The 26,968-nt window shown below is 37.8% G+C and overlaps 2 protein-coding genes across 3 annotated transcripts in view; both read left to right on the top strand.

Annotated features, from left to right (window-relative positions):
* The window catches only part of LOC307162376 (uncharacterized protein), a 176,795-nt gene that overhangs the window by 38,733 nt on the left and 111,094 nt on the right, over positions 1 to 26,968 (top strand). The window lies entirely within an intron of this gene.
* Positions 11,187 to 26,021, top strand: LOC307154918 (uncharacterized protein). 2 transcript variants are annotated; one of them, XR_013820434.1, is made up of 5 exons: positions 11,187 to 11,229; positions 13,510 to 13,733; positions 15,577 to 16,713; positions 21,257 to 22,086; positions 25,395 to 26,021. XR_013820434.1 is itself a non-coding variant. In XM_079865151.1 (4 exons), exons 2-3 carry the CDS (start codon positions 13,676 to 13,678, stop codon positions 16,704 to 16,706), a joined length of 1,188 nt encoding a protein of 395 aa, XP_079721277.1. In that variant the 5' UTR covers positions 11,187 to 11,229; positions 13,510 to 13,675; the 3' UTR covers positions 16,707 to 16,713; positions 21,257 to 22,968. The 2 variants fall into 2 exon arrangements, 1 of the variants encoding a protein (XP_079721277.1); XM_079865151.1 differs by lacking the exon at positions 25,395 to 26,021 and having other exon boundaries at positions 21,257 to 22,968.

The raw sequence follows: 26,968 nt of genomic DNA, 5'->3' as shown, positions 1-26,968 counted from the left end.
TCCTCTCCAATGATTGGGGGGGGGGGGGGGGGGGGATTAAGGCGACAGTTATTTAGAACGTGTCACTTTATGGTTTCCATGGTGACGCGTCATTGCTTGTCACGTGACACCGCAGCAGCAACAGCGCTGAATGAATGATGATCTGCTTTTATGTAATTTTTCCTTTTTTATTCAGAATATTCACAATTGTGTTAGCTATGGCATGAAATATCTGATATTCCGATTGTCAAATACATGCAAGTGGAAGTGTTTTGTTGTTTAAACACCTTTATAACGATCGCGTTAGTTGAGCTGTATGCGCGATGGGCGCCGCCATGTTAGTTTGTGCCGCAGACGCAGTTCAGAGAATCAAATCTGTTGGATTTACAACCCGTGAATTCATCCACTTCTCCCGAAATAAGTGAAATATTGTGTAAGCACATTGTGTAAGTGGCTGGTGAACTGGGAGAAGAATAGAGTAAACATTAAAGTTACTTACACAATGTGTATCTGATATGAATAAAACGTGTCGAATTATAATGGAAATGATTATTATTACCTCTTCCATAGACATCAGTGTGTATTTTACAAACTCTAAATGTATTGTTTTTTTAGTACTTATGTGAATTTATATGTCTGAAACCTAAAATACCTCAAATAAACAGTATGTGGTTGAAAACACTGAAAAGTTGTGATATATGACAGCTCTGAGCGCGCCTGTCTCTGGCTAAATTCAACATTTGAATTTAGCAGATGATCATGTGATGCACTCACCGTTGTAATCACACCGGTGTGATCATGCTCCAGGGACCAGCCTAGACTGATTACACCGGTGTGATCGTACGTGCGAAAGGCTTAAAAACAAGAAATTTTATGACACAAAATTTTGAAATGTAGGCTTAAATCAAACACATTTTAATTCAGATTCTGTATTTATATATATATATAAAAAAACAACGGAAAACAAAAACAACGAAAAAAAACAGCTGGCTGACCCCTAGAGGCTTGGGGAAGAGGGGCGCCCCCCGCCCCCCCTGTTCCAACATCTATGTCCTCAGGGTTCAGTTCTTGGACCCTTGCTCTTCTCTATTTATGCCACATCACTGGGACACATCATACAGGCACATGGTTTCTTCTACCACTGCTATGCTGATGACACACAGCTCTTCCTCTCATTTCAGCCAGATGATCCCACAGTAGCTGCCCGGATCTCAAGCTGTCTGGCGGACATCTCAGCATGGATGAAGGAACATCACCTACAGCTCAACCTAGCAAAGACTGAGCTTCTCGTCCTCCCTGCCAATCCGTCTCTACAGCACGACTTCACTATCCAGCTAGAATCATCATCAATCATCAATCATCATATTTTGAGCACTTCTTGCGTTCTTTTTGCCTCTACACGACGACTCGCTTAATTTAGTCCTAATCTGTTCGTTGCTTTGGACAAAAGCGTCTGCTAAATGACTAAATGTAAAATGTAAATGTAAATGTACCTTCAATTTCAATCATCACTGTGTGGCAGTCCTGGCCAAACAGAGGATCTCCTTCAAGTTCAACCCCCCACACGCACCCCACTTCGGCGGGACGTGGGAGTGTGAAATACGTTCCATCAAGATTGCCCTGCAGACCACCCTAGGTGCCCAAGCTGTCACTGAAAAGGTGCTGGAGGTCAGGGGTCAGGGATCGGTAGACTTCCTGTAGCTCTCGGTTGCCTCCGATGAAGTTGGTACCTCTGTCAGAAAGCAGCTCAAAAGGTTTGCCTCTGCGAGCTATAAAGCGCCTTAGTGCCATTAAAAAGGAATCTGTATTCATGTGACTGAGAATATCTAGATGTACACACCTAGTTGTTAGGAATTTGAAAATAATTCCCCACCTTTTCTCAACCCGCCGTCCAACTTTCACAGTTTAGGGCCCAAAACAATCTATCCCGGTGGAATAGAAGGGAGGTTTGCGGAGGTGAGCAGGAGGGAGATCGGCCATTTGGGGAATAAGGGGTTTGGCACGGGACTGCTGGCACTTAGCACACCTGTGCTGATGTTTCCTGACAGCCTCATGATCCCTCAGGATCCAGAATCGCCTCCTCAGCTCAGCGAATAGCCTCTCGGGACCAGAATGATGTAGGTGGTCATCACAATCTTTAATTATAAGTTTTGTAATCGGATGGGCAAGGTCCAGGACAACTGGATGTATGGCATCAGGGAGCTGGTCACTTATTTGTCGTAACCTTCAACCTACTCGAATGATACCTGACACTGGGTCTAGCTCCGGAGCAAGGGAGAGAAGACGACTGGAATGTGGAAGGGGTTTGTGGGTCTGAAGGCATGCCAGACACATAACCCGACACATCAACATGAATTATCTGCCCGAACCCGGCCCGCAGCCCGACGCCGCGTCAGTTTTTTTTTTTCTCATACACGTATCATCATGACCAGCAGACGGGAATTCAAATCAAACTTTAATGTTCACGCCTTTTAACAATACAAACAACTGAAACAATAAACTTTAAATATATAAATAGGCTGTAGTAGCAACGGTGAATTCACCTGCGGCAAGTTTACTTTTCACCAACTCCATCTTCTTCTCCAGGCTAAAGGCGTGCACGCAGCGGTGTCAGGTCTACCCCCGCCCCTCTCCATGATGCATGTGGCACCATGCGTTGCACGCAGCAGCCAGACTTTCTTTACGGTAAACAGCAGCGATGGTTAATTTTTTTTTTTTTTTCACTGAGCGGAAAAGATTAAGCCCGAGGTCCGATCCGACCCAAGTCATTTGCTTATATTTTCGACCCGAACCCGCGGGTCCCGTCGGGTATGTCGGGCCGACCCGACCCGTTGAGAACTCTATTGCAGGAGGCTCTGCCACCCCATGATGGGAGGCAGTGGTAGAGTCAAGGAGATCCTGAAAGGTGGTGAACTGGGTAGGGTCAGAGATGGAGGGATTTTGGCCAAGAAATACGGTGCTACAGAAGCTGGACTTATATAGCTCTACAGGATCTTCAGCCTGATCTATTGTGGGGTTAGTTGGCCACAGATCAGAGGGTTGCAGGAGGAAGGCAGGTCCTTGGTTCCACCTGCAAGGCATTCTTGGATCAGACAGCTGCTTCCCTCTAGTCAGATTGTCAGCTGGGTTGTTCTGGGAATCCATATAGCGCCATTCCTGGCTTTTGGTGAGTTCCTGGATTTCAGCCACCATGGTTCCAACAAAGACCTTATAGCGGCATTAGTCTGAGAAAAGCCAATAGAGGACAGTGGTAGAGTAAATCCATAAAATAGCCTGTCTGATGTTGAGGGTGAGCTCTGTTTGGAGAAGGTTGAACAGTTGAGCTCAAATGAGCGCTGCGCACAGTTCAAGTCGAGGAATAGATAGTTGTTTTTTTGGCGCAACACAGGACCTCACCATTAGGAAGGACATATTCACCTGTTGACCATCTTCAGTGCGCATGTAGGCGACTGCACCATAAGACTGCTCTGATGCATCGCAGAAGATGTGCAGGTCTTGGATGGCTGAGGGGGTGTCTACTGTCCAATGGATAAGACAACGGGGCAGTACTATTGAGGAGAGATTAGGGAGTTGTTGGTATCATGAATTGTGCACTGACGCCAGTGTAGAATAATTTACTTCCTGTGATAGACAAACAATGTTTGTTACGTAATGATTTTGCTGCTTTGTTTGGTATTACAATACAGCACTTATGTGCACGTGTCTTTGTTCAGGGATGCAAACATGTGTGGTGAAAAATGTCGGCGGTTACTATAGCCGCTTTCCGACCAAGTAGTTACAGGAACTTAGTTCTAGGAACTGTCCACTTCTAAACAGTTCTAAGAACTACTCTCCCCCAAACTCTGGCCAAGTGGCCATAGGAACTGGTAGGAGGGGTAAGGGAGTGACGCAAGCACGGTGACTTTTATTTTGACGGCGCGACAGACCTTTATTTTGGCGGCGCTGAGAGCGCCAGAGCTAACAATGCTCGCATTCTCTGTGTTTATTAGTTAGCGATCTGTCTAACAGTACTGTTTAATATGTTATTAGATATAACTGTTATAGAAAGTAGACAGTATATGAAAAAAAGTTAATGCCGTGTGGTTGATGTCCAGTGTTGCTAGCTGGGCAGATAAACATAATCATGTTTGGCTTGGTCCCCTCAAAGTTGCGTTGGATTTTCTCTTCAGCATAAACTTTTAGAGACCCATCTATCACTGTTTTCCATGTTTGTATAGTTAGTTTATGGAGTAAATATATAGGCTATAATCTGTGTGTTTACATTCTAGCTGTTTTAAAAATGGCGGGTGCTGGTGTTCCTCGTGCGTTTGGCCAATCAGCGTACACTAAGGTCACGGGTAGTTCCTATAGTGCTGGTTTAGACCCTACTCTGAAGTAGGACCTAAATTAGTTCCTCCAAATGGAGTTCCTAGAACTAAAATCGTTCCTAGTTCCTGCGGTGCGAACACGCCGACATCCGGGTACTTTAGCCAATAGTTCTAGGAACTGTGAAAAGGTTCCTCCGGTCGGAAAGCGGCTTATGTCTGACTACATGCTCACACGTGTTAACTAAAACAGTGTTAATATTAGGGCTGGGTATCGTTAAAAAAATTTCAGTACCAATACCAATACCTTGACTTCGATACCGGTTCCTGAACGATACTTTTTGTGATACCAATTTTATGAAATCCATTTTTAACAAGATTACACAACACATTACCTTTATTTTTTCATTTTGACTCATGATCCTTAGCCAGTGCACAATTTTTTTTATAAAGAGCTCATGATCACCAAAGCTGAATTTGTTTGATCAAAAATACAGTAAAACTTTTAACATTGTGAAATAGTATTACAATTTAAAATCTTATTTGAATACATTTCAAAATGTAATTTATTCCTGTGATGTCAAAGCTGAATTTTCAAAATCATTTCAGTGTCGCATCCTTCAGAAATGGGTCATTCTATGAAAATGTCAATTTTTCTGTCCCTAGCCTTTACAGAAATATTACACTTAAAAAACACTTTAGGGTTACAATTTCTTTATATTTTTAAATAAAACCATATGTTATTTGAACAATTACACCTTCTTGAGCCATCAATGTGGCCATATTTGATTTTTATTCATTATATAGAATTCCAAGCACCACAGAAGTGCTCGTCCCGACAGTCATGTACAGAGGGAAAATGCTTAATTTTGAGGTCAATAACAGATTTTTACACCATTTAAAATACAATAATGTATACTTAACTATCAAATATATTATGTAAATGATATATATATAAAAAATGCAGAATAAATATTATAAAATTTAAAAATTTAAATATCAAAAATCTCTTATTTTGAAATAAAAATCACACTGATGACATCACCTGACTTCCTTCTTCTAATTTCCTGAATATCTATGAAGAAAAGCCCATGGTAGATCCACTTTCTCTTTTCAGTTATCAGAAATCTTCTCATTTATCTCATGATTTCATATTAAGCTTTTAGTTGAAGTCACTGGTATGACTTACTTTACTGTTAGGTAATTGTAAAAAAACTAGAATACAAATGGATTAAACTACTTAATTTAGTTAATATACCATGATTGACAACATGTGGTTTGTTACCTTGCAGCAGCCATTTTGTAAAATGAATTTTTCATGAAAATTGTCACTGGTGTTACTGTCACTGGTGTCACCTTTCTTATGGGTAACACCAGTGACTCCCATTTATAGATAAACTTTATTCAAAGCTATTCATTTAGATTATATGCCAAATGTAACAATTTAGTCTCATCTACTTAATTATAGTTGAAGAATAATGATCTTTGGTCTTATGCATGCCATTGGTGATTCATTGCGTCTCTGGCGTTACTGTCTTTTTTTCTGTCACATTAACCCCCTGAGGTCGGCTATCGCGCCGGCGCGATAGGCTCTTTTTTTTCGTATGAGTGCAAAAAAAAAAAAAAAAAAAAAATTTAATTTTTATCTTATATGCTTGTGTTATACATCAATCGATCCTGTTTAGTGTGTATTTTTTTGTGTATGCTCATAATAAAAACAAAGTGTTGTGCTTTTCGCCAAATAAAGAAAAATAAACATGATGCGAGTTCTGCCTACTCTCCGTCAGTGAAGTCAATTCTGAAACGCGTCCGAAAATGAACTGTAACTCAGCGAATACTCAGTCAAACAGGCATACAGTCACACAGGCATGAAGCTTGAATTATCTTCTTTCAAATGAAGTAATTTTTATAAAAAACAAATATTCACAGTTTATATAATATGTATGTAAAGAGAGAGATGTCAGTCGTTCTCATCTCAGCTAATTAAGTTTTAATGTGACTCCGCCTACGGAGACCGCGCTATTCAAACGCAAATGTGAGGCGATCCATACAAACCTGTGAAACGCCCACATCCGCTGGATAAGGCCGGTGAAACACTGGAAGCGTGGCGTAAGCGTCTCAGCTGCGTGGCGTGTCCGTTTTTATTTCGGCTCCCATCCATGTTAACAGTTTAGAGTTTGCATACTGCCTGTGTGAGACGCAAGTCTCAGGCGCGGCACGAGCCGCGTGGAAAACGCGTGCATTCTAGAAATAGAACCGACGCCTATTTTTCACGCGACACGCAAGCGTCTTGGAAGCGTTTCCATGCAAAATTGAATAGGAAAATCTGTTTATTTGTCATTTTGACACGAATACATATTAATAAATGTCCTTTTGATGTTTAACCCCTTGCTCATCACCCCCAATTTTGGCAAGTGCTGCATACATGAAATGCCCAAAATAAAAAGGTTACTGCTCATAAGTAATTCTGAATAGAAACATAACACACATACATTTAGAAAGCCAACCCTTGAGAGTTTATAGTTCAAGACTCAAATTTAACCAGACTGTTATTAATATTGAGATATATAAGCTCAAACATATTTTGAACTAAAATAATCTAGGATCACCAGTGATCCCTGCCAGGTAAGGGGTTAAAAGTGTCTAGGTTTTGACATAAATGCAAATATAAATGTAATTTTACAAAATATGATCGATTTTCAAATACTGCTGTATTGAATGAACAGCTTTTAGCAAACTCTATTGCTATAGGCTACTGAGATGAGGAATATATACTGTATGTGTTTTGTCAAAAATAAAGTCATCAACTAACTAATGAATCCTTTACTTTGAAATACGTATGATAAAATGTATACTTTAGTTTTGAAAGACGTTGACTAGTTTTGAAAAGATTATAAAGTATGTATGTGCATGCATATATATATGTGTGTGTGTATATATAAAGAGTTCAGATGCAAAAGCCTCTAAATGCCATCTGAAATTTTCTCCTAGAATGATCATTTTTATGAAGCTTGTATATTTAAGTTAGCTTTAGGTGACACGTCACCTGAATGAATGGCTCATTAAGTATGCAGGGACGTAGTCTCACCAGGTGTGAACTACTACATATGCATGATGCTGTTGGAGCGTTTACGCCCCATCCGCATATTGGCTTTCCAAACTAAAAGTGTTTCACAAAACTAAAATCAATGTATCGTTTTTTTGTGGATGATTAGGCAGGATGATTTTCATATCATTTTGAAGAAAAAACACTAGGCGATGAAATCCATTAGTCAAAAGTCTTATTGCCACATATTTAGTATGTGTTTTGTGGCCTTATTTCAGAAACTTTAGTTTTTAGTTTTTTCAATAACCACGCATAAACATTATTCTCTCAAAAATGCAGACATGTACATTCTTGTTGCTCACATATTATGGTAGCCCTGTTTGTGCTAAATAGTGTGTAATTTTTTTTTGCCATTAATATGTTTATAAGCAACTGAAAAAAGCACAAATGTCAGGGCATGTCAGAACATCTCAAGGACCCCAAAAACACCCCAGACCCCAGAGGGTTAAATACAATGTCACATGTGACATAGTAATAATGTTACATCCATTTAATTCTGCTACACTCAAAAGTTAAGATTTAAAGGATTGCATCATTACTTGATTTTAACTGGTTTTCAAATATTTTCATTGTTATAGCAAATAGATGGTAGCGCAGATGAACAAGCCTCATTCAAGCACACTTTTAACAAACCTGTTTAAAATAAATAAAACATAATCTCCTTATTTGTTGCATTATTATTATTTTTCGGTAACTCTGTCTACATGTGCTGAAAAAAATTAGAAATAATATTTCATAAAAACCTTTAATATTGCCAAAGAAGTAAGGTAACACCAGTGACAAAAAAAATGGTACATGCGTTCTTTAAATAAATGTACAAAAAATATAAAAAATCATTAACCCCTTAACGCCTGAATTTATATAGCTGTATATATATATATATAAAAAAATTATGTGTGTTTTTGCCTTCAAGTAGATGGTAAATAATGTTGAGATTATCAATTTCACTTTTGCACAACAAATAAATAGAAATTTTGGTATGTTGCAAATTTGCGACAACAGGCATTTAGGGTAATTTTTTTTACAAAATGGTAAAATTAATAAAACACATTTTCCCATCTCAGGTATGTAGATTTTATTCATGGCACAAAGTTGTTAGAACTTATAAACTTTAATTGACAAATTAATGAATCTTGACAACAGCAAGAAACAAAACACTCTCCTACTCCCTAACGTTGACAGTAGTTTTTATACATTCCATGTTACAATCTGTTTAACTCTTTCCTTGTTTCTCCAGTGCATACATTATATATTCTTATAGTGTTATATCCTAACATGCTATTTTTTGTGGGAAAAAAATTAAAAAAAAATTTTTTTTTTTGCTGAAACCATCTAAATACAGTATTATTATAATATGTAGCCATTAGCCCAATCCAGCCGTTATAGACCAATGTCGCAAATTTGCTACAAACAGAAATCTACAAAGTACGTAAAAAATATTCGTCCCATGAAGCCTATATGAATAACATAGCTATAGAAGCAATCAATAAGCTGGTACATATTTTTATCTTAGCACAACTTAACTCTTTTGGGCAATTTCTCCACATTTGCGCCCTTGATATGCGGATTTTGCAAACCAAAATATTAGCTTCGGTGAACCGGATGTAGTTCCCACTCCGACCGCTCCTACGAGATACCAGTGCGTGCAAAATGTTCCTAGGTATGTATCGAATGTGCACAAACAGGCATTGGGGGAAAACACACGCTATCTCGCCTGCAGTCTGAATGGAAGGTGTTTGTTGCAAATTCGCGACAGTGGGCGTTAATGTCATTTATGTGTATTCATAAAGTCAAAGGGTAGTCTAATAATGTGGTATAAGTTTAAATGTTAGAAAAATAAATTAATTTTAAGACATCTTGCCATACCAAAAGTGGACGTTTCTGTAGAATGACCCAAATATGAAAACAGTTTGCTGCTTAATATTTTGGAAACTATGATAAATGTTTTCATGATTCTTTGAAGAATAAGAATTTAAAAAGAACAACATTTATTTGAAACAGAAATCTTTTGTAACATTACACATGTTTTAAGTTCACGATTTTGATCACTTTTCCTTACTGAAAAAAAATTCTGACTAAATTGCAATATAACACTGTCAGAGTGATCAACAAGGTATCTCTTCATTTACCAGTCGAAGGCGAAGCAACTTTCTGCTCTCATGTTTACTCCGTGCACTGTCAAGGTCTTCATCATATTTGTCGTGGTACCGGTCTTTGCAGCAATTATTTTACCGCAAATAGCCTACTGCATCGCGCGGTGTTGGCATCGAGCCTGGAGAAATGTAGGCACACTTTTGATCAACTTTTCCACATATTTAGGGTATTGTGTGTGTGTGTGTGTGTGTGCTCGCGTCTCATTGAGTATGTGCGTGGAGAGTTTATGTGTGCGCGCGCGTCTCATATGAGCACTGATGGGCAGTAACGCGTTACAAGTAACGCGTTACTGTAATCCGATTACTTTTTTCAAGTAACGAGTAAAGTAAGGGATTACAATTGCAAAAACAGTAATTAGATTACTGTTACTTCCCCGTAAGCAGGCTGCGTTACTGCGTTATACTGCGAGACTGTCTCGCGACGTGAGCCGTGACTCGTGAGTGACAATGACATGAGCGCCACGAAGTCAGTGGTAAACACTATGGCAAGCGATCGCGTTCAAAAGTCTTTGAACGAAACGCGTGAATTTTGACGCGTCAACACAAACCGTTTGTCCGTGTTCAGACGTCATGTTTATTCATGAACGATGTCGTAATGGTAAACTGGTATGCAGCACGTGCAAACATCAGACGTTATATTTGTTCATGAGGGATAATGCATTGGTGCGATGTGAGTGATGTCAGTCTTATGTCATGATTTGTCATGCCTTTTTAAGTTGTTCGTTTAACGTTCTTTCCCAAGGTAGAAAAGTCAACAGCTTAAACGATGGCTCTTAGAATGGGTCTTTTATTTTAGCAAACTGCCAAAAAAACCTTTTCAGACTGTGTGCAGCTGAACCAAGAAAAGCTTAAGATTGCATGGAGCTGATAAGCATGAATGGCAGAAGAAAAAGACTGCAATTAAAAAACAAAACAAGAGAAAATTATTTTAATGCAAGCAATAAAAAACTGCACACATCAGCTGTGGAATAAAAGAAAAGAAATGCATGATCAACTAGATTAAGGCAAACTCCTGTCTTAATGTAAACCCTGTCCACCACCCCCAAAGGTTTCACAAAGTTATTCTTGCCACTGTAACTTATGGCTTCCTAAAGACAGGTTTATGGGTCAATAAATGAATAATAATAAAAAATATATACTAGGGCTCAACATTTAAGCCTTTTCATTTGTCCTTCGGTCGGTCATTCACTTGTCCGAGTAAAAACATTTGTTAGAACAATTTTTCGATACTCGATAGGCAATTCAGTCGGTACCTACTGCGTCTACTACGCATGTGTAGAACGGATTGTGCAGGTGGAACGGATCGTGCACCGACAGAGATATGTCCCGTACACTCTGTTAACAAGAAAGCAATGAAAACATCCAGAATTTGTGCCATGTTTAATATTCTCCCTTAATGTTTTTCTTTTTTTGTGCCCTCTTCTTTTTTCCTTCTCTTCTCTCTTTTTCTTTTTTTAAGACTATTGTTGAATTTAAATTTCTTTCACATTTCCTCTTTTAATGTATACTGAACCATAATTTCTCTTTTGTTTTGAAAGATTGTTTATATTTCTTGTATGTATCGACTTGTTATGTTTGTTAATATTGCAATAAAAAAAAATGTCCCGTACGCGCGTGCGTTGGATGACGATGACGTCATCGCTTGCTCGCGCCGTCTCTTCCGTCATATAGCGTCGAGTCTTCTGAGGTGAGGAGAGCTGTTCACGATATTTCACATATTTACACAACTTTCAAACACTTTATACAGTTTGATTAAGCGACAGACTCATTTCTGTCTTGTTTTCATCGATCACAGCGATACTTGTGCGTCTTTTCTGGCGTCTTCCTACTGAAATAAACATTTAGTGCAGCAGCAGCGAGCATGAGGAGAATATGTTGTTCATTCAGACCTGAGCGATTTTGTGTTCGTTTGTGTGATTGTCTCGATGTTTGGAGTGAGAACTGTTACTGAATGTCAAGTCAAAGTGTGAGATCTGTGAGGGGAATCGATCCCAAGTGTTGCTGACTTGCTGTTGCCTTTTTCATGTTTACCTTTATTTCTTTGTCGACATTTATCTTTGGCAGATTACATTTACTTAATACAATTGATGTATATTCTAACACTTTATATTACCCCTGTATGAGTAATGAACGTGGGAAATTTCAAATCTATATGCATGGGAATATAGATAAATATTAATGAAGTTTGACACAGGAGACGTTACATTTTCTTTATTTCTAAGAGTATTATGATCATTGTCAGTTTCTGTCCACAAATCTGTAACATGTTAATGATTGAATTACGTTATTGCAATTAATAGTTATTATAAAGTCGAACTATTTTTATATTGACATATATGGTAGTTATTTGCCTGTAAAGGTTCGTAAACATAGATTATTTATTTAATTATTTTGTTATATTATTGATGACTTATCCATGTTATATTGTGAAAAATAACAGTATTGTCTTTCAATATAGCAGTTTTACAGGCTTTTATCATGTATCCTGACTCAAATAATGTGTTTCTAACAGCAAACACTCAGAATAAAGTGAGATGATCTACTGATGATCCTGAATGGCTTGTTGAATGAGTGTTGATCGCCTGAGGCTCATCAATATTAACAGATCTGCTGAAAACACTCTTTATTTCATGACAATAGTTCCTGTTTTCACCTCATTTATTATGCTGATATTTTCAGGTGTCCTGTAAATGTACACTTAAAACTAGAGATGCACCGATTGATCGACTGGTGACCGGAATTGGCCGATTTTCACGTGATCGGCCATGACCGGCCGGTGAGTCTGAAATATGCCGATTTTATGCAGGTCAAATGCACTCGGGTGCCGCATGATTAACCTTTTGAGCGGTACGTACGGTGTCATATATGGGATTTTTATTTCTGTGCCACTGAAAGTACGGCGCCACATTTAGAGAGTTCAGTGACGTCGCATCACTGCCCGATTCAAACTGTGCTTTCGCGCGTTGGCTGACGCCAGAGTCGGATGCGTTCAGCGCTGTCATATATCACAACTAAGCAGTGTTTTCAACCTCATAATGTTTATTTTAGGTTTCAGATATTTAAATAATCATAAGCACGAGTAAAACAATACATTTGGAGTTTGTAAAATACACACTGATGTCTTTGGAAGCAGCAATAACAATCTATTCAAATATAATTTGCCGACATGTGTTATTCATATCAGACAAACATAGTGGAGGTAAATATAAAGTTTACTCTATTCGTCTCAGTTGACCGGCCACTTTCTTGCCTTAATTTCGGGAGAGACTTATGAATTCACGTGCTGTAAATCCGACTGACAGGACAACATTGCGGCGCCCATCTCATGTTATAGATCTAGATTATTTCTAAAGGTTTTTACTTACACATATTTGAGAATCGGAATATCAGATAGGCTAGTTGATGACATGGTAAGCAAGTTTGTGAATATTTTGAATAAAAAGGGAAAAGCGAAATAAAAGCGACACATCTGTCATACAGTATTATTGTGGCTGCGGTGTATCGCCTGACGCGTCGTCATGGAAACATTAAAGGGAACGTTCACCTTGAAAAAACTCACTCTGGGGCTGGGGCTGGGGCTGGGGCTGGGGGTGGGGGTGTCAGTTAGAATATTTTAAACTTACGCGTGAAAGGGTTAAAGAAAAGATCGAAAATAAATATTTGTGCTGGAAAGTGCTTAGAAAATGTTTTTATCGGAATCGGCTAAAATTGGTATCGGCAAGTCAAACTTAATGAAAAATCGGAAATCGGAATCGGCCTAGAAAATTGTAATCGGTGCATCTCTACTTGAAACTTATTTCAATGTATTTGTTGGTTACTACAAGTAGCCTATGATTATTTCTATTTATATGCTTTCAACTGTTTTTCTTACAATTATTTATATTTGGAAAAATTTACATTATTTTATTCTGTTTGTCCATGAGCATAAAAACAAACTCAGTAACTTTTATATTTTGAATTTTGGCAGATCACCTCGCACTACAATTACATCATCAGTGAAGCTCCTCCCGCTGTAATTCTCCAATAAATGCTGTAAATTCCCATCAGCTACAAGACGAGCATCAGAGCATCAGAGCATCCGGAAGAGCTGAAATCTGCAAAGACTTGAGTTTATTAAAGAGAACAGTGAGAACATGAGTGATCCAGAACCCTGCAGAATGAAACACACTGAAGATCCTGAAGAACAAAGAGGTTGGTGTTTATTCTTCATTCATTCATGATGCTGAAGAACATTCATGTTAGAAACATTCAAGCACTTCATCACTTTTAGATAAACAGTTCAACTGTGAAATGGGTACAAAAGTTTCTTATTTTTTTAAACAACTGATCAGTAAAGGGAGGTTTTATATTGATTGTCAACATCAGGTACAACTAAATGTAAGTATTTGAACTGTTTTATTTTATATTTATTTTATATATGGTTTATAATTTGTTACAGTGTTACCTGAATTTTGTGAATATTTTCACAAACATGTACACTCACCTAAAGGATTATTAGGAACACCTGTTCAATTTCTCATTAATGCAATTATCTAATCAACCAATCACATGCAGTTGCTTCAATGCATTTAGGGGTGTGGTCCTGGTCAAGACAATCTCCTGAACTCCAAACTGAATGTCAGAATGGGAAAGAAAGGTGATTTAAGCAATTTTGAGCGTGGCATGGTTGTTGGTGCCAGACGGGCCGGTCTGAGTATTTCACAATCTGCTCAGTTACTGGGATTTTCACACACAACTATTTCTAGGGTTTACAAAGAATGGTGTGAAAAGGGAAAAACATCCAGTACGCGTCAGTCCTGTGGGCGAAAATGCCTTGTTGATGCTAGAGGTCATAGGAGAATGGGCCGACTGACTCAAGCTGATAGAAGAGCAACTTTGACTGAAATAACCACTCGTTACAACCGAGGTATGCAGCAAAGCATTTGTGAAGCCACAACACGCACAACCTTGAGGCGGATGGGCTACAACAGCAGAAGACCCCACCGGGTACCACTCATCTCCACTACAAATAGGAAAAAGAGGCTACAATTTGCACGAGCTCACCAAAATTGGACAGTTGAAGACATGATAAAATGTTGCCTGGTCTGATGAGTCTCGATTTCTGTTGAGACATTCAGATGGTAGTGTCAGAATTTGGCGTAAACAGAATGAGAACATGGATCCATCATGCCTTGTTACCACTGTGCAGGCTGGTGGTGGTGGTGTAATGGTGTGGGGGATGTTTTCTTGGCACACTTTAGGCCCCTTAGTGCCAATTGGGCATCATTTAAATGCCACGGCCTACCTGAGCATTGTTTCTGACCATGTCCATCCCTTTATGACCACCATGTACCCATCCTCTGATGGCTACTTCCAGCAGGATAATGCACCATGTCACAAAGCTCGAATCATTTCAAATTGGTTTCTTGAACATGACAACGTGTTCACTGTACTAAAATGGCCCCCACAGTCACCAGATCTCAACCCAATAGAGCATCTTTGGGATGTGGTGGAACGGGAGCTTCGTGCCCTGGATGTGCATCCCACAAATCTCCATCAACTGCAAGATGCTATCCTATCAATATGGGCCAACATTAATCAATGCCACGTAGAATTAAGGCAGTTCTGAAGGCGAAAGGGGGTCAAACACAGTATTAGTATAGTGTTCCTAATAATCCTTTAGGTGAGTGTATAACAAATAATAATCATTCCAAAATGTAGAAATGTACAATCTACTCCGCTTTACTGCAAACATTTGTTTTCTTTCACGCAGTGAAATCTTGTGTTTCTTGTGTCCCACTTTCACATGCTTGAAAACATGGAATTTGTGCCTATAATGTTTGAAAAATAGTAAATGGAAGATCAGTGTACCTCATTCATGAAAAGTTTCAGGGATGTTTAATTAATTTTTAAAAAGACAAATTATTGTAATATTTTTTTGCAGTTGTCTGTTATATTTGGGATATATTTTCTTAAATCTCCATTTACATATTTCCCTCTTTGAATCATTTTGATTATTTAGAAAGTTTGAAAATTAGATTTTCTTTCATTTCAGACCTGATGGAAGTGAAGGAGGAGAGAGAAGAACTGAGTGAAGTGGAGGAGGAGAGTGAAGAACTGAGTGAAGTGAAGGAGGAGAGTGAAGAACTGCGTGAAGTGGAGGAGGAGAGAGAAGAACTGAGTGAAGTGAAGGAGGAGAGTGATGAACTGAGTGAAGTGAAGGAGGAGAGTGAAGAACTGAGTGAAGTGGAGGAGGAACATGTAAAACCTGGAGAAAAACCTGTGAGTCGCTCAAAGACTAAACAGACATTTATAAAGAAAGGAAAAGATAAGAAATCTTTCATCTGCACTCATTGTGGAAAGAGATTCACACGCAAACACAGTCTTGATGTTCACATGAGAGTTCATACCGGAGAGAGGCCGTTCATATGTGATCAGTGTGAAAAAAGATTCATAGACAAAAAATATCTTAATATTCACATGAGAGTTCATACAGGAGAGAAGCCGTTCACATGCAATCAATGTGGGAATAGTTTCAGTCAATTAGCACACCTTAATGTTCACATGAGGATCCACACCGGAGAGAAGCCGTATATATGCAATAAATGTGGGAATAGTTTCAGTCAATTAGCACACCTTAATGTTCACATGATGATCCACACCGGAGAGAAGCCGTACACATGTGATCAATGCTGGAAAACATTTCTCTGTGTATCACACCTGAAGAGACACCTGACAGTTCATACGAAGGAGAAGCCACACTCATGTTCTGTGTGTGGAAAAAGTTTTTCACGGCTGCATACTTTACATGCACATCAGAAAATTCACACTGGTGTGAGAGAGTACATGTGCTTTGAGTGTGAGAAGACTTTTGCTACAGGGAGCGAATTAAAACTGCACCAGAGAATTCACACTGGAGAAAAACCTTACAAGTGTTCACACTGCGACAAGAGATTCAGTCAGTCAGCAAATCTGAAAAGACATGAGATGATCCACACTGGAGAAAAACCTTATAAGTGTTCACACTGTGACAAGAGATTCAGTCTGTCAGCAAATCTGAAAACACATGAGAGGATTCACAGCAGAGAGAAGCCGCACACGTGTGATCAGTGTGGAAAGAGTTTCTATTTTAAAAGTCAACTGAGGCGACACATACAGTGGAGAAACCACATCACCGCAGTCTGAGATCATGGTATGTAGTTCATCTTTATGTGCTGAGATTCAAAAGCTGCTTTTCTTTCTGGTACGGCACAATTACAAACCCTTTCACGGCCCTGAACTCTCAGCACAGTTGGCTGCCCGTGCCGAACTGTGATGGTTGATTGTGTGTCGTGACATCGACATTCAGGATTGGTCACTTGTATGTTGTCTGGTTACCGGTTTCTCTGTAGCTGGCTAAGCGACATAAAAGCAATTTGAGCGACGTAAACACAAAATTATAATAAAATTAAAAGAAACAACATGGTTCCTGTGCTCACCAACCATGTTATTGTTCAGATGCGTTTTGTCCATAGGAATGTTTTTCACTGCTGTAAATTGACATGATTGAGCTTAAACGATTAATCTATAATTAGCTTGGTTGTGGATTATTTTCATGATCGATTTCATCAATTAGGTTGAGGTCGAGGCCAGCATTTACCTGCTATAAAGTTACCATAAACTTTGAAGCTTTAAAAAACAATCATCATTCCTAATGCCGAAACCTGACAGCCAATCCGTGTCAGAGTAACGTTAGGGCAGAAATGTTTTCAAAGTCTTTTACACCGCAAGTCTGACAACTGGACACACTGCCGAACAAAGAACCACACGTCGGGAAGCAAGCCTGAGATAAGTTAGCTTACAATGTTAACCCTCTGGGGTCTGAGGTGTTTTTGGGGTCCTTTAGATGTTCTGACATGCTCTTACATTTGTGTTTTTTTTCAGTTGCTTATAAACATATTAATGGCAAAGGTGTAATTTCACTCTATTTAGCACAAACAGGGCTACCATAATATGTGAGCAACATGAATGTACATCTTTGTATTTTTGAGAGAATAATGTTTATGCATGGTTATTGAAAAAAATAAAAAAATAAAGTTTCTGAAATAAGGCCTCAAAACACGTAGTAAATATGTGTGAATAAGACTTCTGAATAATGCATTTTGTCGCCTAGAGTTTTTTCTTCAAAATGATGTGAAAATCATCCTGCCTAATCATTCACATAACACAAGACATTGATTTAAATTTTGCTAAACACTTTCTGTTTGGAAAGGCAATATGCGAGTAGGCTTCAACAATCATGCATATTTAGTGGTTCACACCTGAGGAGACAATGGGGCCCGCATACTTAATGAGCCATTCATTCAGGTGTGTGACTGAGCCACAAGAATGCAAGAGCAACAGTTGGAAGTATCTCAATTTATTTTTATTTTTTTCAAGAATTGTGCTTGCAAATTGGCCTATAATATCCAAGGAAAACATGTCTAGTTATTGTGCAGTTAATTCTCATACTGTATTTTCAGTTTTGGAATATTTATCCTCTCCCCAAATTTGTCACTAATAAAACACAATAAAAATTATTTAAAGAAAAGGCTTATATTTACCTTTTAATAGTTTGTTTACATCTACCTTGTAAATATACTTTTTTTTATTAAAAAGGTTACAATTACAACAACAATTCAAGTGTAATATTTCTTTGTAAAAACTAAAGTATACATTTTATCATACATATTTCAAAGTTAAGGCTACATTGGAATAAACACTATAACATATTATTTGATTACTTTATTTTTGACAAAACATACTGTATTTAACATATGAGCAAAAATTGGCAAACAAAAGCTTATTTGAGGTGGCAGATATTTTACAGTAAAAATGTATAATCTATCCAAAACTAATCAACGAAATGTTGTCTTTCATAAGTCTGTAACATAGGTCTTTTGTTTTTATTATAAGGAATATAAATGTTAATTTGCAGTTTAACCCTCTGAGGTCGGCAAACGCGTGGGCGCGTTTTGCTGGATTTTCTCCACATTGTAGCACTATAAACTTAAATTACTCCGTCATGTATGGCCATACAGAAAAAAGAAATATAAAAAAAGAATCTGTGATATTTCTACTTTTGTATGTGTCCACTTACAATCAAATCAAAACATTGTGCTTTTGTAAAATAAAGAAAATAAACAGGGTGTGCGTTCTGCCTCTCCGTCGCGGTGAACTTTTTTTTCTTGAGCACGTCTATAAACTGAAACAAAACTCAGCGAATACTTGTCACACATTTATGAGCCATACACCTTTATAAACATTTAAGTGTGTACTTTTAAATGATCGGGTTCAAAACGAAAACAAATATTTTCTGTTTAAGTAATTTGTATAAAACCAACAAGATGTCCAGCTTCTCAAACGCTTGCTCATTACAGTTAATTTGGCCACGCCTACTCGCGCAAAAGATATTCACATGCAAATCTCCACATGGAACGCGAACACGCTCCTTACCTCAAAAACAAAACACCAAAACACTTCACTTCACTTTTCGTCGAGTTTGAAAGACGCGCCAGAGCTTACATTGGATTTAGGCTACCTCAGAAGAAGAAGAACGCGATTTGAAGACAAGAAAGATTTAAGGTAAGAAATTCTTACATGTTTGTTATTGTTGCATAAATGTCACATTGCAGTTGAACTGTTGCTAGATATATGGGGAATATTATAATATTTAGACCCGTGTTTACTGTTAGGCCTACTGTGTTTGTGGATATCTGGTCAAACGTAGATATGTATATGGTAACCATAATGTTTTATATTTGAGCGCGATCGCGTTTGAATGTATCAGATTTTGCAGCGCGATCGCGTTTGAATGTATCATTTGAAAATTTGAAAAGCAAAACACACCAAAGGCTTCATGTTTTTACTATTATCTCATTTCATATCATCATAACGAATGGAAACATTTGAAGTAACATGATAATCAATATATTTTTCTCTAGCTTGGTTGTTACTGAAATATTTTTATTATTATTTTACCCAGCACTGCGCATAGCCTATGCCTACAAGGCACAACAAACCTGGTGTTCATTTACTATATATTGTTGGAAACATTTGTGTGTGTGTGTGTGTGTGTATTTTGTGAACTTTAAAAAGCAATTTTAACCAGAAAAATCTAATATTTATTTCCAAAATCGTGCAGGTCTTTCTCTTGATATCAGTATGTTCACTTTTTTTTCAGGGCCCAGATGCCACTGAGTCCTGCCGACTTCCACATTTACATGAGTCTCTGGAACATGAACATGGTAAAGTGAAAATCAAACACCTTGGAAATGAAAGGTATGTACAATGTTTTTAGGAATGGCACAAAGGTCTCTGTCTTTCAATAAGTGCTTTTTTGCCATTTGTTGTGTCTATTTGGATTATGTTGTGTAAATAAATCCAAACAATTTAAAAGTCATTCTTTTTTAAATCTCCTCATTTACAGTATTGTGCAAGGTTGCTCAGAATGATAGGGGCCTGATAGCTCCTAATAGGGCCGTTAGGGGAGGTTCTTTGTCTTTCTCAGGTGAGAAAAGCCATACATATTAATGAGCTTTCGCATAAGGCTTATTCACACAAAACACGTCGTAAAAATTTTAAATCAATATATTGTCTTCTCTGAATGAGCAGTCAGGGTGATTTTCACATAGTTTTGCATCAAATATTCTAGGCTACGTCATACAATTTTCAAAAGTCTTGTGAAGAAATAATCAGTAGGGGTTTCATGGCCTTATTTCAGTGAGAATTTTTTTTTGTATTTTCACAAACCACGCATAAATGTCATTATCTCAAAACTACAAACTTTTACATACATGCTGTTGATATATTATTGTAGCAGAGTTTGTGCTGAATACAGTGTAATTAGACTTTAGCCATGAAAATGTCACAAGTAACAGAAATAACCAGAAATGTCAGAGCATGTCAGAACACCTCCAGGGCCCAGAAAACAGCTCAGACCTCAGAGGGTTAATACGTTGCTTATACAAATACATTTTATTTCAACATATTTCAGTAGATTTTTACTCAGTATAGCAATACAATTTGCTAAAAGCAAAAGCGAAACATTCATTCACACACAGAAACGCGATTCAAATTTAAACTTTTTGCCAGTTGTGGTAAACAGCGCGCATCTCTGCCGTTCATTCATTCACACACAGAAATGCGATTCACTTGAATGTCAATCTCTTTTGTGCGTGTGGGCGTGGTCAAATTAAAAATAATGAGCAAGGGTTTGAGAAGCTGGACATCTTGTTGGTTTTATACATATTACTTAGAGAATATTTGTTTTCAGTTTGAATCCGATCATTTAAAAGTACACACTTAAATGTTTATAAAGATATATGGCTCATAAATGTGTGACAAGTATTCGCTGAGTTTTGTTTCAGTTTATAGACGTGCTCAAGAAAAAAAAGTTCACCGAGACAGAGAGGCAGAATGCACACCCTGTTTATTTCTTTATTTTACAAAAGCACAATGTTTTGATTTGTTTGTAAGTGGACACATACAAAAGTAGACATATCACAGATTCATTTTTTGTATTTCTTTTTTCTGTATGACCATAAATGACGGAGTAATTTAAGTCTATTGTGCTACTTTGTGAAAAAAATCCGACCTCATCCGTTTGCTGACCTCAGAGGGTTAATCATGGCTGGAGGATCTAAGACAAATTTCAGAGACAATCCCACCAGTAAACTTTAGAAAATTTGAAAATGAGAGTTTTTCTTTCATTTCAGACCTGATGGAAGAGAGCGAGGAGAGTGAAGAACTGAGTGAAGTGGAGGAGGAACATCATGTCAAACCTGGAGAAAAACATTTGAGTAACTCAAAGACTAAAAAGACATTTTTAAAGAAAACAAGAGCCAAGAAATCTTTCACCTGCACTCTGTGGAAAGAGTTTTACAACCAATTTTAGTCTTCAGATTCACATGAGAGTTCATACTGGAGAGAAGCCGTTCTCCTGCACTCAGTGAGGAAAGAGTTTCACATGCAAACAATATCTTAAGATTCATATGAGAGTTCATACAGGAGAGAAGCCACATGTATGCCATCAATGTGGGAATAGTTTCAGTCAATCATCACACCTTAAAGAACACATGAGGATCCACACCAGAGAGAAGCCGTACACATGTGATCAATGTGGAAAACCATTTCCTAAGGCATCACACCTGAAGACACACCTGGCAGTTCATACAAAGGAGAAGCCGCATTCATGTTCTGTGTGTGGAAAGAGTTTTTCACTGCTGCTATATTTACATGCACATCAGAAAATTCACACTGATGTAAGACAGTACATGTGCTTTGAGTGTGAGAAGACTTTTACTACAGCGTACTGCTTAAAGCTGCACCAGAGAATTCACACTGGAGAAAAACCTTACAAGTGTTCACACTGTGACAAGAGATTCAGTCTGTCAGCAAATCTAAAAACACATGAGAGGATCCACACTGGAGAGAAGCCGCACACGTGTGATCAGTGTGGAAAGAGTTTCTCTGATAAAAGTGACCTGAGGCGACACATGAAGATCCATGCAATGGAGAAACCACATTACTGCAGTCTGAGATCATGGTAAGTAGTTCATCTTTATGTGCTGAGAAACAAAAGCTGCTTTTCCACCTTCAGAAAAGGTTCCAGTTGTGTTTCCACTTGAGCTTGTTACGGCACGGCACAATTACAAACCGCTCTCGGCCCTGAACTCTCAGCACCAGGGACGGACTGACAATCTGTGCGTTCTGGAAAAGTCCAGAACGGCCGTCCAACCGAGGGCCGTCGGCACAAAAAAAAAAAAAAAAAAAAAAAAAAGTGAGTCTTATAAAGCAATATGAACAGCCAACAGCAGGGGCACTAATATGATCACTTATATGCTACGTGTAAAAAACAACAACTGAGGAAGAAGAGTCGGCCTATAGCCACTGACAGAAAGTTAGTTTTATAAGGCTGCACTTTTAAATTTGCTTACATTATATTTGAATAGCAGTGGTCTCCAACGTGGTGCCTGTGAGTTGCCCGCTAAACACATTCTATAAATAGGCCCCAACTTGCCGTCGGGGTTCCAGACTTCGAATAAATGGTATAATTTTGCGACCTTTTCAACTAAACGTTTCAATTTGAACTTTTGCCTCTACAAAATTACCTAACTCTCTTTGATTATACGCTGTCATTTGCGTTGCGTATGAGAAACATCAAATGGCAAACGCTCAAAAAGCGGAACAAAACTTGAGCAGCGCATTATAGCTCGGCCCAAAAAACAGCGATCGCGGACAAAGCAGCTGTGCGGGCTGATCTCGATCACTGAACATTAGGCTATTACACAGAGCTGTGCGATCCACTGAGAAGCATTTAAATTCAGCGCAGAATTCTCTATCTCTATTATAAACCCACAAATGACTCTGTGATTTAAGCTTGTAAAAAGCCAGATGAAAAAGCGCTGATATTCTCAACATATTGACGCAAAAAAAAAAAAAAAAAAAAAAAAAAAAAACAGGCGAAACATTGTTCCGAGAACAAACCAGCTAGAAGACATTTCACACCAAAACGTATGAATTAACTTTAGTAAAACAAACTTTTTTGGCAGAAATGTGCCTGTATTCATATTTAAAATGCTGTTATATTAATATAGTCATGTATAAATGTATTAAATGTAGGCCTAATGCTGTAATGTTTTGTTTAGAAGTTATGGCAGTTTATTTTTTCATTTATATTTATACTAAATGTTTGGGCTACTGTTTTTGATAACACATACAATAGGTTTATAGAAAATCAACAAAAAAAATCAATAAATATTTTCATAATTTTTCAGGAATTGTTTTTTTTTTTAAACGCTTGTAAGTCTGAACCAGAATATCAAGATATTTTATTATTTCCCATATGATGGTGAAAAGTAAAAAAGCACCACCATGTTATGTATAATAAATATTGGAGTATAACAAATAAAAATTCCTTCTAGATTATTTTATCCCTTGAGGTATAGCCCTCGCACACAAAAAGGTTGGACCCTGGTATAGTAGCCTAACTATATGTTTTATAATTACAAGTTTGTGTAATTTGGGGTTTCTGTAGCCAGTGACATTTCATCTTTTGTATTTTATGGCATTGTACATTTTTTGTTTTTATTTGAAGGCTGAGGCTTCATTAATAAACACAACCCCAATAATCATCATTGGTTTTGAGATGTTACTTGCTGTGAATACCTTGTCTGATGCTACAGTATTGTGGCATATAGTATCAGGACATCCTGGCAAGTGTCTGTCGCACACGGCTAGGCGAATGGCCGGATGATGGGCCTATTTGGGAGAAAGTCCAGGGCTGTTTTTTAGCCCCAGTCCGTCCCTGCTCAGCACAGTTGGCTAACCGTGCCGAACTGTGATGGTTGAATGTGTGTAGTGACATCGCCACTCAGGATTTGTCACTTGTCTGTTGCCTGGTTACCAGTGTCTCTGTAGCTGGCTAAGCGACGTAAAAGCAATTTGAGCGACGCAAACACAAACTTTGGAGTGACTGACTCCATAACCTATCCATAAACAATCAGTGTACAGTTTTGAGAACATATGAAGAGTTCAGATGCAAAAGCCTCTAAATGCCATCTGAAATTTTCTTATAGAATGATAATTTTTATCAAGCTTGTATATTTAAGTTCAGTAATTTCACTTAAATGACAATTAATAGGTAATCTTCATTGCCATTTAAGTGAAATTATTGAATTTAAATATACGAGCTTGATAAAAAAGATTTTCAGATGGCATTTAGAGGCTTTTGCATCTGAACTCTTCATATTTAACTGTCTAAGCATTTATTTTCTGTATTCTTTTTTTAAAACTAAATTCATAGAATTTTATGCATGGCATCATGTGAAAAGATAGACACAAGACTCGTTTAGGTGACTCACATCACGGCCCTGTATGTTCCTTTATTTGCATTAAATTACACGATATACAGAACAATAACTAATTTATAGATACAAAAAAATTACACAAACGCATTTTACCGAAGACACGCACCAATTTGACGGAGCTGCACTGCTCTCTCCTGAAGAGGTTGAAGAGGCAAAAAGCCTCCGATAAATAACACAATCCCTGGAGTGTTACATCTGACCCATGATCTTGGTAACACAAAACTACCCAAACATTGGGTTGTTACATCTGAACCAGGATCTGGATTACACAAAAACTACCCATACACTGAAAAAAATAACCCCAAAAAAATGACCTAAAAGGCTAAACCCAGTATTTGGGTGAAAGAAAATAACCCAAGATTTTTTAGAGTGTAGTGATGGGAAAAACTAAGCTTTTCAAAGGTTCAAATCAGTTGAATCAATTGCTCCGTAAATAATTATTCACTATTTCGAAGAATTCGAAATGCCACACACTGGTCAGTACAGTGTAAATGCAACAGAAACTCAGGCTAAACATGCATCATAACACCTTTTATTAGTTTTTATTGAAGGAAATCAATCAAATGCAATCAACAAATCATCTTGTGTCATAAATATTAAGTATCTGTATAATATGTTATTTTTAGAGATTAACTATTATTATTCTTTTTAATTATACAAATGTCTACAAATGTTTAAAACTGATAAATCTGGTAAAACCCATAGACACTTGTTCACCGGATGATGGGTTCACAGAGGTTATTGACGTTTTGAAAATGACGTTTTGCAGCGAAGCCTCATTTACTGAAATTGCATGAATTTCGCAGTTTGATACACGCTCTGAACCACTGGTTTGAAACAAAAGATTCATAAAGGTGTCTGAGATTCGTGAAGCAGTGCTTCGAAATTGCCCATCACTACTTTAACTACATGAGTAAGACATGATTAGCAAGTTGTTTGCATAAAATAGTCCATTAAAACTGACTTGATTTAATGTTTCTTTTAGACGTGATGGACGTGAACAAGAAAAGAAAAACAGAAGCCAAAAACTCTGTCTCCTGCCCTCAGTGTAAAAAACGCTTCACATCACTTCTGCTTCTCATTCTGAAGAAAGACCATTTAACTGTGATCAGTGCGGTAAACAGTTTCATTGGGCATCAGTCCTGAAGAAACACCTGAAGATTCACACAAAGGAGAAGATTCATTAGTGATATTATAGCAGAAAAGACACGGCGGTGTGTGTTTCAGTGCTGAAGTCCTTTACTACAGAAGATGAACTGAAAGAGTGCCAGAAAATTCACACTGGAAAAAAACATTTTGAAGGCAAAGTTCAGGAGCTGAAGAAGAGGCCATGAAACTTTTAAGAGAGACATGAATCTGATATTAATTTTTAACTCGTTCTTCATTGTTTTTCATCAGAACGTCTAGTTTCTCTTTCACTTCTACTCTTCCATGCAAACACAAGATATACTTTCATGGATCTTTAAAATTAGACACTTTTCTTCTCTTCTTCTCTTGAGATACTTTGGCTCTTATAAGTCAGTAAAGAGTGAGATCTGTCTCATTCACTTTCAATTCTAATGTTTGTATTTGCTTCATGTAATTATTGATTAAACTCTTTAGTCTTTTTATCAACATCTCATTGTTATTGTCCTTCTTATTTTCTGCTGATTCTGCTTGAATCAGGAATAATTTCAGTTCTGAAAGCCATGAAGTAGCCTTATATATTTGATTTTTGAGCTTTTCATTTTCTCAATAGAGCTTTTAAATGCCTAATAAATTATATTTCACTGCACACATGACTGACATTGAATGAGGTTGCTTTCTATCTACATTATTAACCGTTTCACCCTTGATATTCATTATCATATATACATTTCAAAGAGTTTGTTCTAGTCAGTTGGAAGTTTCATTCACACACAATGAGGCTTCATGACTTCAATTACTATTAACTTTAAACAACACCGGGCCCGGCTTTGAGATGGAGGGTGGGCCAAGTGAAATTCCTAGTTTTAATATTATAAAAATATTCTCAGTAACAAAACTTTATAACAAAAGAGGAAGGTCTTGATATTTGCTGTGCTCAACACAAATGAGTCAGTTTGTTTGTGGACAGAGTCTCCATCCAAACCCTGAAAAAAAAAATGTAATCACTCAAAACATGAGGGAGCAAAACACTGCGTGGGTATAAATGGAGGACGCTGACAATCTCGCATCATGTTTTCCGCTGAGGAGGCGAGATTGAACTCCAGGCCGTTCCAGCGGTACAGCAGTTGTGGTAGAGGGATGTTACGTCTCTGTTCCCTCCTCAGGGTACGAGGGTTATATACGTAACCAAGACGTTCCCTTTTGTTCAGTCACTACGAGTTACGTCAGTGAATGATGAAATGGGGGACCCAGTTCAATCACGCCACAACGGCTGTCTTTCAGTGCCCTGCGCAAGTCTGAGCTCCCTGTTGTGAGACTACCACGGATGAAGGGCTAGGCTTAACGCAGGAATATCAAGGTACACTGGTCGGCATATCCCAGGTGGAATAGGGAGGACTTAGAAAACACATATGACCCGAGAGCGGGATGCAT

This window comes from Squalius cephalus (assembly GCF_949319135.1).
Source record: "Squalius cephalus genome assembly, chromosome: 1".
NCBI lineage: Eukaryota > Metazoa > Chordata > Actinopteri > Cypriniformes > Leuciscidae > Squalius > Squalius cephalus.
Note: the sequence above shows the minus strand (reverse complement) of the source record. Positions and strands in the feature narration are given on the sequence as shown.

Coding starts and splice junctions, on each gene's coding strand:
- LOC307154918 (XM_079865151.1), top strand. CDS start 13,676: ATGAGTGATCCAGAACCCTGCAGAATGAAACACACTGAAGATCCTGAA. Junction 13,734..15,576: donor AGATCCTGAAGAACAAAGAG/GTTGGTGTTTAT, acceptor CTTTCATTTCAG/ACCTGATGGAAGTGAAGGAG.